A 13,468-nucleotide genomic window follows, 5' to 3' on the forward strand; every position below is an offset into this window, starting at 1 on the left:
AAACACCCTAGAACTTTTCTTGCCCTTTCCAGTCTCTGTACATTCACACAGGCTGTCCCCTATTCCTGGCATGCACTTCTTCCACAACGGTTTCTGCCTGTTGAAATCCTACCCTTCCTTCAAGGCCTAGATCAGATGGCACTCATCTATATAGTCTTACTCTCCCTGCTCCCAGGTCCCCCTAAACCCCACACCATCTCCAATCAAAGTGTTCTCTCCATTCCTCAATGTTCTTAGAATACTTTGTCTGGCTCTTTTCTTTGTCCCAGTAATATTTACTTTGTGTTTATAGCTTTATTTTTATCTTATCCCCAATGTAAGCTTCATCTTGTGTCCCTAATGTGTAGAAGTGGATTACCAAAGACATCTGTGATTAGAAAAGAAGATGGACTAATCATGTAGCAAGACTGAAGGATGAAAGATATATAATCCATCTGCTGCATCTGTATTGACAAAATATTAAAAGAACCAGCTCCAGTGCACCTGGTAGATCCTCCATGGAGGATTTATAGAACAACAAGAGTAAAGACCATACAGGAGGAAAAGTCATGGATGGCTTACAATCTGCTCTGCTCTAGGAAGAACAGATCCTAAATCCACAAATGTCCCTGGTGCCCAGAACAGCACCTTCCTTGAATGCATCAGCCCCTAATGAGGGGTCTTGAATTGAATTCAAAAGTTTCAGGTACTATCTTAACATTTTATTGAGCACTATACTGAAATAACTAGAAAGAAAACTGACTTCCCTATTATGACTTGGGTATACCACCAATTTTCTCTACATTGAAGAGAATATATAATTCTATTCTAAGACAACAGCTTCATTTAAAGAAGTGATTATATTAAAAGGTAAATGATTTTATGATATGTACAAGCTGGTAGCAATTTGTTATACAGCCAGCCTCCCAGTTCAGAAACAACGCAGGGAGTATTTTATATGATGAAAATTCTATTTTAAAACAGTATAAAGCCCATTGGGATGCACCTGTTAATTGTAGCAAAAATTAAAATTTAATTATTCAGAAGCCTGTTTCCAGCATCAATGCTAAAGGTAGCACATAAATCAAAATGGAATTCCAAAGGATTCCATACATCATATATATATTTATGCAATCTTTCTCCTCTTTCTCTATGGAAATCACTTAACTGAGGAAAATGTGAGCTGTGGAAGTTAAACCAACAGATTTTCCCCACAAAGGTTCTTGGGTGAAAAAATGACAAATCCTCAGTGTTAGTGTTACAGGTTTACAATCAGCAAAGCTCATTCTACCAAGAGAAATTCACTAACTTAAGACCATTTTCAAATTAATGACAAGTACTAAAATAATAACTGATATTTACAAAGTTTGCAAAGGGCTTCACAGACATTATCTCATTGAAGACTCAAAAGAACCCTGTGCGATACAGATGCTACAGACATTATTATTCCCATTTTACAGATGAGGAAACTGGGTCTTAGAGGTAAAATGACTTGCTCATGGGTCTTCCTGACTTCAAGAACAGAATTCTCTATCCATTAGGCCTTTCAAGCTAAATAGGCTTGAAGGGTTGGAGGAAAAATTAAACATACTGTGCCACCAAGTGCTGGGGTGAGTGTAGAAGCCTAAGGCTATAGGTTCCTTTATTCTAAACCACTCTTGCTACTCTCATGAGGAAATAACTCACATTTAATCAAATGACTGATTTAAAGCACTTTGCAAACTTTAAATTGCTATATGTAAATGAGTTATTTTTAGTATAACAGTATGTAAACTGTAAAGCCCTGCTATATACATTCTCTGATTTGTTCCTCACAACAATCGTGAGGTGAGCAGTACAAATTTATTAGGATTCAGAAAGGATCCTGTGTGCAAGTTCATGCAGCTCAGTAAGGTACTTGGACAGGGCTTGAACCTCTCTCTCCCAGTCCAGCAATCTTTCTTGTGACGTGTGATGGTAGGGAGAAAAAAAAAAAGGCTTACTTCTATATCCCAGTTCAGGAACAAAGAGGTGAAACCAGACATAAAATGCAGGGGAGCTAAAAGCAACAGGCCACTTTCTCAAACTTTCTACCAGTTCATATCAGGGTATGACAGCCAAAAGGAGAAAGAAGGGCCTGCTTGCTTCATCGTTTACTCAGTAGCTATACTTGACAGCTGGCATCTTCTTTACCAGGACACTGGAAGGTGGACAGAGGAAGCAAATGTTCACCTGCTTTCCCAGGCAGAGGCTGACAAAGTAAAGGTGGAAGATTTTTTTTTCTCAGCCACTAAAATCTGAAGATGGGTTCCAGGAAGCAAAGCTACCCAATTCTGATTTGCCAATGGCCTTCAAAATCTTTTTAAATTTTTTTTAAATGTGTGACATCAAAAGTGACAAATGTTGTTTATAAGTAGCATTTTTACTTGTAAGTCCTCAGATGTAAAGCTAAAAATTTAATTTCACCCTACATGTAAAAATTGTCCCTTTTTCTTATTTTTATAAACTACAAAGATATGCTCAATGACATTAATAATGTGAAGCCCTCGAAGTGAAAAATCCACATTATTTAATGGTTTATCATTCAAAAAATTTATCTGCTTTGCTTTGAGATAGACTATGTGATAACGATTTTCAGCACTACACAATTATACTCTTTTCATAAGTTACTGATATAAGTAAATTATCATATTAATTCACCATGATCAACTTTAATCTTCTCTAGCACTTCCCAACACTCACTACCTTACAGGATCCTATGGGAAAATGAGTGACATTTACCAGAGGGGGATATGAAAACCTATAGAGGGATTTCCTACAGCAAAAATCCCCAAATAATCTTGCCAGCACCCCAAAAGAAAAATATGAGCAGTGTTATTATCCTGCGTCCCACCATTAGGAAGTCTCAAAACATGTAAACTCAGGGACTTCACCAAGGACAGAAAGGGATGATTCAGGGCCAAGGACACAAACAGGCAGGTACCCGGCAGGCCCTAAAAGCATAGCAAGTGTCCTAAAAAAAGAAGGGAAAAGCCTGGCCCACTGGAGAAGCTGTGCACTGGGCTCTCGGGGGTATTATCTATCTCAGCTCGTCTTTCTGCACATCACACTTTCTTCACAAGACTCCTGTGAGGCAGTTAATTCCAAGTATTGTCCACTATTCTTCCAGTCAACCAAGTTCACAAACTTGTAGGTATCCTCAACAAGATACAGGTATCCTCCCATACTCTCCAAATCCAATTAGTTTTCAAGTCGTGTCACTATAACTCCACAACATCTCCTGCATCAGGCACCTTCTCTACTCTCAAAAAGCCTGAGTTCATTGCCATTGTAATAGCTTCCTAATTGGTCTCCCTGTTTCCCATCTCACCTCTGTCCAATCCAACTTCAAAAGACTGTCAAACTACTCATAAGGAACAGGTCTGATCGCATAAACGCCTTTCTTTGCTAGAGAATTTCCAGTGTTGCTTGCCTCTAGGATAAGATGCAAACTGTTAAGCTTTAAAATGCTTCTCAATCTGGCACCAGACTAGCACATTCTGCACTTTGGCCAAACTGGCCCACTTTTATAGCCTCCTTACCCACGATTCCACCTCCCCTCTCAGTGCCTTTGCACAGGCTGTCCCCTCAAGGGGCATTGCTCTCCTCACCGCTGGCTCTTAGATTCTCTAGCTTCTTTCGTGACTCAGGTTTAAATTCCACCTCCCATAGATAAGCTTCCAGATCACCACGGTTGTTGGTGCCCTTCCCCTTGAAAAAAGTTGCTTTGTATTTACTTTGTATGTAGTTTTTATTTCCTCTTCTGTATAAACCTGTCCCATTAAAATGTAACCTCCTAGATTGCTGAGACTGTTTAGGAGTCTTTGTAACTCCTTGGATTAGTACAGAACCTGGCACATTAATGCTTAACAAAGCTAACAAGTGAATTAATTTTACAAATGAGGAAGGTTCAGAGAGGGTCAGTGACTTGCCCAAGGATCCCCCCAGTCACCAGGGCTGGGCAAGGATTTTAACCCAGTTAAGTCCAAGGTCAAAGCTCTTTCCACTACACCACCCTGCCACGTTACACTATTACATGTAACTAGATATTAAAGTTCTTTAGTTTTGTGATTTATCTCTCCACCCTTCCTCACAACTACTAGACCCCAATGCTACATCATATCTACAAATCTGTCTTCCAGTAAATCAACATTTATTAAGGTCTTACTATATCACGTCAAGTAAACAAACAATTAAGCACTTTACAAATATTATTTAATTTATCCTTCACAATGACAGAGGGAAAAGTGCTATTATTATCCCCATTTTACAGTTGAGGAAACTGAAGCAACCAGGTAAATAACTTGCCAGGGTCACATAAGTGTCTGAAGCCAAATTTGAACCGGGGTCTTCAGGACCTTGTAACTCTAAGCCCAGCTCTCTTTCTACCATCAAGCTGTCTTTTATTGTTTCCAAAGCACTATATAAATGTGAGTTATTCTCATTCTTATAGCAGGACACATATGTGAGGTAGTAGCAGGTAGCTATTCTATAATAAAGAGGCAGCATACTAGAGATAATCTTAGAGTCAAGGCACCAAGATTAGGCTAGAAAAGGCTTCTTGCAGAATGTGAGATTTTAACAGAGATTTGAAGGAAGTCAAAAAAGACAGGAGGGGGAAGATGAAGAGAGCAAGAGTTGACAGAATGGGGGACAGCCAGGGCAGATGCGCAGGGTTGTGAGAAGGAAGCAGTGTTCGAGCAAGAGCAAAGAGACTAATATCACTCCATCTTGTACTCTGAAGGGAGTAAGTTACAAAAAGACTGGAAAGGTAGAAAAGGGCCAGGTTATGGGCTTTAAAAGCCAAACAGGAGATTTTGTTTGATCCTGGAAGGTACAGGGAGCCAGGAGGGTTTATTCAACGGAGGAAGTGACAAAGTCAGACCTATATTCAGAAACATAGAATTTAATAGTGCAGTAGAGGATAAGCGGGGGTTGCAGATGTAAGGCAGGGAGAACAACCAGCAGGCTACTGCAGCAATACGGGTAAGGTGGGTCCCTAGAGGAGCGTCAGAGGAGAGGAGACAAACATGTTGCAACGGCAGAAACACCAGAACTTGGGAATGACTGGCTAGGGGAGGGAGAGAGGGTGACAGGAAGGTGACAAGTAGTACCTTCTATAGTGTGAGGGGTATCAGGAGGAGGGAAGGGGTCAGGTGGGCCAGCTCGGGCTCCTCTTGACCATCACCTATTATTCGGGGGGGGGGGGGGGGGGGACACAGGTGAATGCGGAAGAGGCGGGCGCAGGTACCGGGCGGAGGCTGGGATTTGAACTGACACTGAAGGCAGCAGGAGGCATGCAAAGACCCCGGGCCGGGCCGGACGGGTCCACGAAGAAGAGAGAGGGAAGAAGGGATCTGTACCAAGGAGGAGTTTCCTCAGGGCGGCCGGACCCGAGGCCTTCCAGCCGAGAGGCCCCAGCCTCCGGTGCCCACAAAGGCCGGAACGGGGCCTAACTGCCCGGGCAGGGGCTGCCGCCGTGGCCAGAGAAAGGCCCCAAGGCTGCCGCCCGAGGCAGCGGACGGGGTCAGTCCCGGCCGGGCCGCTCTCACCTCGGCCGGCACCGGCAGGTTCTCCGCCGCCGCCTTCAGCTCCAGCACCGAGTCCGTCTGACGGTCGGTGAGAGGCGCCACCGGGTTGGGCCTCCGGTCCCACAGGGCGAGCTTCTCACGGGTGTCCCGGTCCCCCGCCGCCGCCTCCGGCAGCAGCAGCACCTCCGCCATCGCCGCCGCCGCCGGGGCCGGGGCCCAGAGCAGCCACAGCAGCAGCAGCCGTGTGGAAGCCGGGAGCCGGGGGTACGTGCTGGGGGGCGGGCACTTCCGGGAGTCCGGGGGCTTCCAGCACAGCACCGGAGCGGCTGGGGGCGGGGAGGAGCACCTGGCCCCGGAAACGCTTCTGAGCGCGAGGGGGCGGGGCGCGGAGGAGGGCAAACGTGGACGTGGCTTTAATTCCGGGCAAAGGCATTTCCGCTTAGGTCGGAAGTGAGGAGAGCGCCTGGCCGAACCGGAAGGAATCCCGGCCGGACTGCCAACCCTTTCTTCAATATCAATAACTTTATTGAGGGAACTTGCTTGAGTCACATAACACTGGAGACTGTTAGGACGTCTCGCCGGCAGGGGGCTTCCTGAGCCCTGCACGCCCCTAGGGCTCCACCACCGTGGAGTTGTGGGTTCAGGCCTTCATGCGTTTGAGTGGGTATGTACCGTATAGCATAACGTATCATAAATACATGTATACTTAATATATTGTCATAAAAACATGTACAGCGTTTGTGATATCATAATATGTGAATACATGTATAATCATCATGTATATTGCCATGAATATATTTATAGTATGCTTAATGTATATTGTTATAAACACATTTATAATATGCTTAATATATGATAATGTAGATCATTATAAATGCATACTAATATATTTAATACATCATTTAATGTTATAAATACATGCATCTTTTTGCAATTTGTAAATACATGTATGTTTGTAACACTAATTATATGTATGTTTGATTCCCATATAACATGTTATAAATACATTTGTGATATATATCATAACATTATTATGCTTATAATATAGTCAAATATATCATAAAGTCTTATAAATACATTTAGTATATCATAAAATATAAATGCATTTATATCATTAAAACATCATATTATATTATCATATACTATAGATAACCTTTATTTTATTTGATATATCAAAATGTGTTCTTATAAATGATATATTTAGGAGATAAAATGTTATTATAAATACATTTATCATATGTTCAGTATACCATAAAATAATTATAAATATATTTGAAATATATGGGGTATATTTATAAGGTAATTTCATATTATAAAATTATTCAGCTTGACTACCCTATCCAATCCTAAGACCTATTCCCAAAGGAGCCTGTTTTTTTTAACCCTGGAGTAAAGAGCTTTGCCTATCTACAATTCTACCCTGAACAAGCATACATTAGGTGCCTACAGAAGCCAATCTTAGCATTTATTGTATTTGTCCTTCGTTGGGAAGAGGACTATGACGTCAGGGAGATGATAACATGGCTTGCAGTTGACTTTGATTTGAGTGAGGGAGGACTGTGCAAGGTCACCAGCCTCACTGCCTCCTCCAGAGCCATCTAAGTCCAGTGGCCAGATATTCATCAGGATGACTAGAGATGGCCCAGGATACAATGAGACACCTTGGCCCTTTTAGGCTAAGGGCTTTTCAGGTTCTCACTTTGAGTGAGGTTATGTCCATTCAGTGAATAGGGCTCTTTAAGTAGTACTCAAGGGATGGCCCTTTTAATCCCCCTCCCCCTAAAAAATCAAACTGGAAGGGGAAGACAACCCCCCCCCCCAGTTAGCATTTATTAAGTTCCTTCTCTGTGCAGAGCTTATATAAGGTGGTACATTGGATAGTGCTCTGGACCTAGAATCAGGAAAGGTGGAGTTCAAATTCTGCCTCAAACACTTACTAGCTGAGTGACCCTAGGCAAGTCACTTGACTGCCCCCAGCCTCAGTTTCCTCATCTGTAAAATGGGGATAATAATAACACCTTTCTCCCAGGATTATTGTGAGGATAAAAGATTTGCAAACCATAAAGCACTATAGAAATCTTATCTGTTATAAGTATTACAAAGTCAGAATCAAAAAACTGTGGGGAGCCAGGTATATCCTGTATGGGCCTCTTAGACCTCTGCAAGGCAGGGTCAATTGAGAATGGGTCTATGCGTGGCAAGGCCAGTTTTAGGATAAGAAGACTTGGCAAAGAAAACCCACCTTTGTAGCTGATAATCTACATGGGAGATGACAGAAATGTTTCAGCCTGGTTATCTATATGTGAGAGAACATAAATGTTTCAATTTGATTAACTTTGAGGAAAAATAGTGTCTCACTCCCAGGAACAAGGAGATAAAAAAACTTAACCAATGCTTTATTGTACTTTTCTTTGAAGTCTAGATGACTCAGCAATTAACCTGTATAAAATACCTGTATAAAAAACTCCATTAAAATCAGTCTATAGCCTGACCACATGACTCGCCTAGCCCCATGTCTTTGTCTTTTTGTGTCAATTACTTCATCATATATTCACTCCACTGCGGGCACAAAAAACAATACCTCAAGGAGCTTGATACTTCAAAAAAGAGTGCTTCAAGGAGCTTGTGTTCCCCTGGATGAGAGAGATGTAAAATCTCCATAAATATGTACTTGATGGGGACCAACAAGGGAATTTCTCTTCCAATGCAGATCAACAACTGTTTTGACACTTAGAGCATGAGAAAGGTAGGTGCCTAGAGGCCTGAGAGGTTTAGAGACTTGTCCAAGGTCATTCAGTCAGCATGTATCTCAGGCAAGGTGTACACAGATCTTCTCTGTTCACTACACCATTCCTTTTGTCCATACAAATGAATACGCTAAAAGAAAAACTGAGGAGGGAAGGGAAGGCTTCAGGCAGTGGGAACCTAAAAGGAAGATAAGGATTCTGAGGGACAGAGAAAATATATTGCAGGCATAGGGGACAGCTTGTGAGAATGTACAGAGGCTGCAGAAAACAGAGCAGCTTGCTGTCTAGCTTGCCTAGAATACATTACTTTATTTGTTCACTCAACAAATGTATAATGCCTACTTTGTGCAAAGTACCATGCATAGGCAGTGAGCTTAAGGAATTAACCATATATGACATAAACAAATCAATGAGATTGACCAGCAATGTTATTGAAATTATATTAATTCTGTGTTGCATTTAAACATTTTTTTAAAGTAACTACCATTTATCTCCACCTAATCCAGACCAACAAAAATCCTTTTTGTTTCAAGCCAGCCTAAATCCAGGCTTAGTCTGTTTTCCTCTAAACACTATTTTGCTAAATCTTTTAAAATATTTTCAACATCTGGTAAAACACAATGCTAATGGGATACAACTCCCCTGCTGGGATGTTAGGAGAATGTGTATAAAGGCAGAATGCCTAATCATCCTCTTTGTAGTGAACTTAAGTGGGGGCTCCCGCACTCAAACTGTACTTGAAAGGAAGGGGAAGGGGTGGGAAGGGAATAACGATCCTTTGGAGGTCTTTGTGTAAATAAAAGACAGATGCATAACTAGCAATTTTTTGCACCCAATAGTTCCAGCTCAGCAGCCTCATCTGGCAGTGAGGATGAAGAATATCTCAACCCTTTTACGATTAGTCCCCATCCACCACTACAACGCCCATGCATTTTTTAACTGCTTATATGTAATACCCATGCAAAACAGCCCCAAAATCTGATTTGAGTTTTTTGTTGGCTCTTGAGGTTAGGAGACATGGATCCCACCTCTTCTGACCTGCCATATCCTTTCGTAACTTGCCCTGATCCACTTCATCTGCCACTGGACATTAGCTGCTGTGGAAAAGAAGGAGAATACCAACATGTGCTTAGAAACACGTTCCCTTTTATCCTCATACGTTTCTATGATTCTTCATTTTCAAAAATGCAGATGTCTTCATTCCAGTGTCCAAAATGCTCTGATTCAAAACCTGGAAAGATTTGCATGAACTGATGCTGAGTGAAGTGAGCAGAACCAGGAGAACAATGTACACAGTAACAGTAACACTGTAAGATAACCAGCTTTGTTAGACTTAGCTTTTCTGAGCAATGAAATGATCTAAGACAATTCCAAAAGACACATGATAGGAAATGCTGCCCACATCTAGAGAAAGGGCTATGGAGTCTGAATGCAGAGCAAAGCAGACTATTTTCTCTTTTGTTGTTGTCATTTTTTGTTTTTTCCTTCTGGTGGTTTTCCCCCTTTGTTCTGATTCTTCTTTCACAACATGACTAATTTGGAAATATGTTTAATATGAGCATACATGTATAGCCTATATCAGATTACATGCTGTTTTGGGGAGGGGGAAGGGAAGGGAAGAGGGAAAAATTTAGAACTCAAAATCTTATAAAAGTGAATGTTGAAAACTAAAAATTAAGTAATTAAAAAAAAAAGAAAATGTTCTGACTCAATTATCCCAACTCTCATTTGCTTTGACACGTTGAGTCCCCCAGAATTAGGCTACAACAACCCCTTAGGGCTCTAGGGGTACCCCTTAGGGATCTGGGAGATATCTTTCAAGTTTTGTGTAACTCATTAAAGCCCCACCAGTGTGCTGCCCCCCCAGATCATGGATGGAATATTATTTAGTCAAGCAGACTTAAGTACCTTTTAGACAGGGATATTTTTTCCCCACTTAATAGTATTTTATTTTGTCCAATTACATGCAAAAATAGTTTTCAACATTCACTTTTATAAGATTTTGAGTTCCAAATTTTTTTTCTCCCTCCTACCCCTACTCCCTCCCCAAGACAGCATGCAATCTGATATAGGCTATACAAGTATGATCATATTAAACATGTTTCCACATTAGTCATGCTGAAAGAAGAATCAGAACAAAAGGAAAAAATAAGAAAATAGCGTACTTCGATCTGCATTCAGACTCCATATTTCTTTCTCTGGATGTGGATAGCATTTTCCATCATCAGTCTTTTGTAACTGTCTTAGATCATTGCATTACTCAGAAGAGCTAAGTCTATCAAAGTCAGTCATTGCATGATGTTGCTGTTACTGTGTACAGTGTTCCCCAGCTCAGCTCACTTCACTCAGCATCAGTTCATGTAAGTCTTTCCAACAGGAATACTTTTAGTAAGGCAGTATAGTTAAAAAAGAAAAAGTTTGGCACAAAACATTATCCCAAAAGTCTGTGACACATTCTCCTACCAGTCCCTACAGAGTCCAGGAGTGAGTGGGCTCAAACTTAGCACATGTGACAAAGCTCACAGTTCCTATTTGCTGAAAGCCTTTTTATTTCCTTGCTTGGGGGAGATGCTCAAGAAGTTCTTCTTAGGCATAGTATAACTTCTTTTCTGGGCTCCTTTGTGGAGACCTGAAACTGTTTCCAATCTGTCCTTAGCTCCCAATGTAGACATGGCAGTCAGTTGATCCAGGAGTACCTGGAGGAAAAATGGAAAAGTCCAAAATCTTCATAGACTGAAGCTCACATGGTCCTCCTCTGGCCGAAAGGAGGAGATTTACATTCCCTCCTTCCACTCCCATGGGCCCTTTTCTGGTGTTTTGCTGACATGCCAAACTCCAATCTCTGGAATTATCCAGTTTCAAAATTAATTTGATATTTTGTAGATGACCCTAGGTCATCTTAGTCATCCCTGGGGTGTGACTAGGTTTCCTCGGCCTAACCAAATACTTTTCCTAAGCAAAGTCACTTCAGTTCATCCGAGGGCATTCTCTATTTTAATCTAAAGTGTTGGTCAGTTGACTGAAACTGATTTGTACCTCATTCAGGTTTCAAGGCACCCTATCCTTATAATATTATATATACCATATAATAATATATCATATATATGTAATAAATCCTATCCTATCCTTATAATAAAGAAAAAGAGCACCTTCCCTTTTATACTTTACCTGTACTTAGGCAACAACAATGTGCTTACAGGATAAAATAGAATCATTAAAATAAGGCCTTGTAAGAAATTAGTTTTAGTTAATCTTTTAATCAAATAAGAAAATAAGAATAAGAAAAACACATATATAATACTCTTAAACTACTTGCTACCCATCTCAGTCCCAGTCCTCTACCAAACTTAAGAATTTCAGTTTCAAATTCTTTAGCCATAGTTTCTAGCTTAGTTTGATTTGTATTAGATTGGTAATAAATATAATACATTTTATCCTGAAATATTTTTTAAATTATTAGCATGTTTTATTTCAGATGTTGACTCATCAAATAATCATTGTAATAGATAACTTGAACAGTAACAAATGTTTTTTAGGATATTTTTCTTTTTGTTTTTTTAAAATTTTATTTATTTTTAGTTTTCAAGATTCACTTCCATAAGCTTTTGAGTTTTAAATTTTCTCACCCTCGCTCCCTGCTCCACTCCCCAAGACAGCATGCAATCTGATATAGGTGATACATATACATTCATTACTAAACGTATTTTCACATTTGTCATGTTGAAAAGAGGAATTAGAACCAATGGGAGAAACCACAAGAAATAAGAAACAAAACAAAAAGAGAGAGCAAATAGTATGCTTGGATTTGCATTTAGACTCCATAATTCTTTTTCTGGATATGGATAGCATTTTCCATCATGAGTCTTTTGGAGTTGTCTTGGATTCTTGCATTGCTGAGAAGAGCTAAGCCCATCCAAGTTGGTCATCCCACAGTGTTGCTGTTACTGTGTACAATGTTCTGCTCACTTCACTCAGCATCAGTTCATATAAGTCCGGGTTTTTCTGAAGTCCGCCTGCTCATCATTTCTTATATCACAACTTGTTCAGACATTCCCCAGTTGATGGGCAAATGGGTAGAATCATGCATCTTAAAATTTAGTATAAGCATGGGCTGAGAGGTGTACTCCCAATCCGGTCTACCGAGTTGTTGTTCTGAGACAGAATAATCAACCTAGCACCCTTTTCTTACAGTGATAAATGTTGGCTATTCCCCAAAGAAGGCAGGGGCTTCCTGTAATGGAGCTAATTACATACAATGTGGTACAGGGAAATGTCTTCCTGTTCCCAGCTGGTGATTAGTTTATTTGCTGAAGCATAAGAAGGAATGAAAAATGCAACTGTAGTTTCCAACCTTCTGTAGTACTCCCATTCCTGCAATATATTTGTTGGAATAAGGCTCTGATCACAGTTTCCATAGATACCGTTCGAGTTGACATAGTAAAATTGCATTTGAGTTTATGAATGCATGATTCCGTATTACAAATTCACTATAATAGACTGGGAAATAATAAATGTGTGTTGTTACTTCTGTAGTGAGTGTTGGGATGTTTCTCCTTTCTACTCCCTCTTCCACTTAAATAAGTAAAGAGAATATTTATTCTCTTATGTAGAGGGGGCAAAGAAGTGCTGATAACTAATAGAGAATAATGGAAGGGGAAAGGAGCCAGAGAGAGCAAAAAGCAGTGGGGAGGTTTGCCCTCATCTTACACAGAGAAGATGGCAGAAAAGATGCTTGTCCTGGTCAGAGAAATTAAGTAACCTACAAGGCTGCAGAGAGCCATGAAGAATGGGCAGTAAGGGAATAAGTGGTGGAGGTGGGAAATAATAACTTCACCTTCCACCAGCAGGGGGCAGCAGGCTAAGACACCTGTAGGGCCATCTCAGCCAAATGAGCTCATATTCAGGATAGGAACGTGTTACACAAGGACTCTGGGGATTTGTATATATTTTCGCTACTAAAGGGTATTTATTCAGGAGTCTCTGTTTTCTCACCCTTCTGAACTGTGTGCTTGCAAATGTTCTGGTCTCAATATGCTGAGTTTTTCTTTTTTCTCAGGTTTCCTGGGGGGGAATGTAAGCCAAGAAAAGTGAAAATGTCATTTTTCCTACCTCCGATTTTCCTAGAGAACTTTATCTTGATTTCCCTTTTGCCTCCACCATACTCTGAGCATGTATTATATTTGATCTGGGCTT

At 40.7% G+C, this 13,468-nt stretch overlaps 1 protein-coding gene across 1 annotated transcript in view; it reads right to left on the reverse strand.

The window, feature by feature from the left end:
- The window catches only part of COG3 (component of oligomeric golgi complex 3), a 66,107-nt gene extending 60,215 nt beyond the window's left edge, over nucleotides 1-5,892 (reverse strand). The window contains exon 1 of the mRNA XM_036756351.1: nucleotides 5,550-5,892. Within this exon, the coding sequence (XP_036612246.1) occupies nucleotides 5,550-5,720 (171 nt within the window). The 5' untranslated portion in view covers nucleotides 5,721-5,892. The remainder of the gene's footprint in view (nucleotides 1-5,549) is intronic.
- Between the last annotated feature and the right edge of the window lie 7,576 nt (nucleotides 5,893-13,468).

This window comes from Trichosurus vulpecula, chromosome 4, assembly GCF_011100635.1.
Source record: "Trichosurus vulpecula isolate mTriVul1 chromosome 4, mTriVul1.pri, whole genome shotgun sequence".
Classification (NCBI taxonomy): Eukaryota; Metazoa; Chordata; class Mammalia; order Diprotodontia; family Phalangeridae; genus Trichosurus; species Trichosurus vulpecula.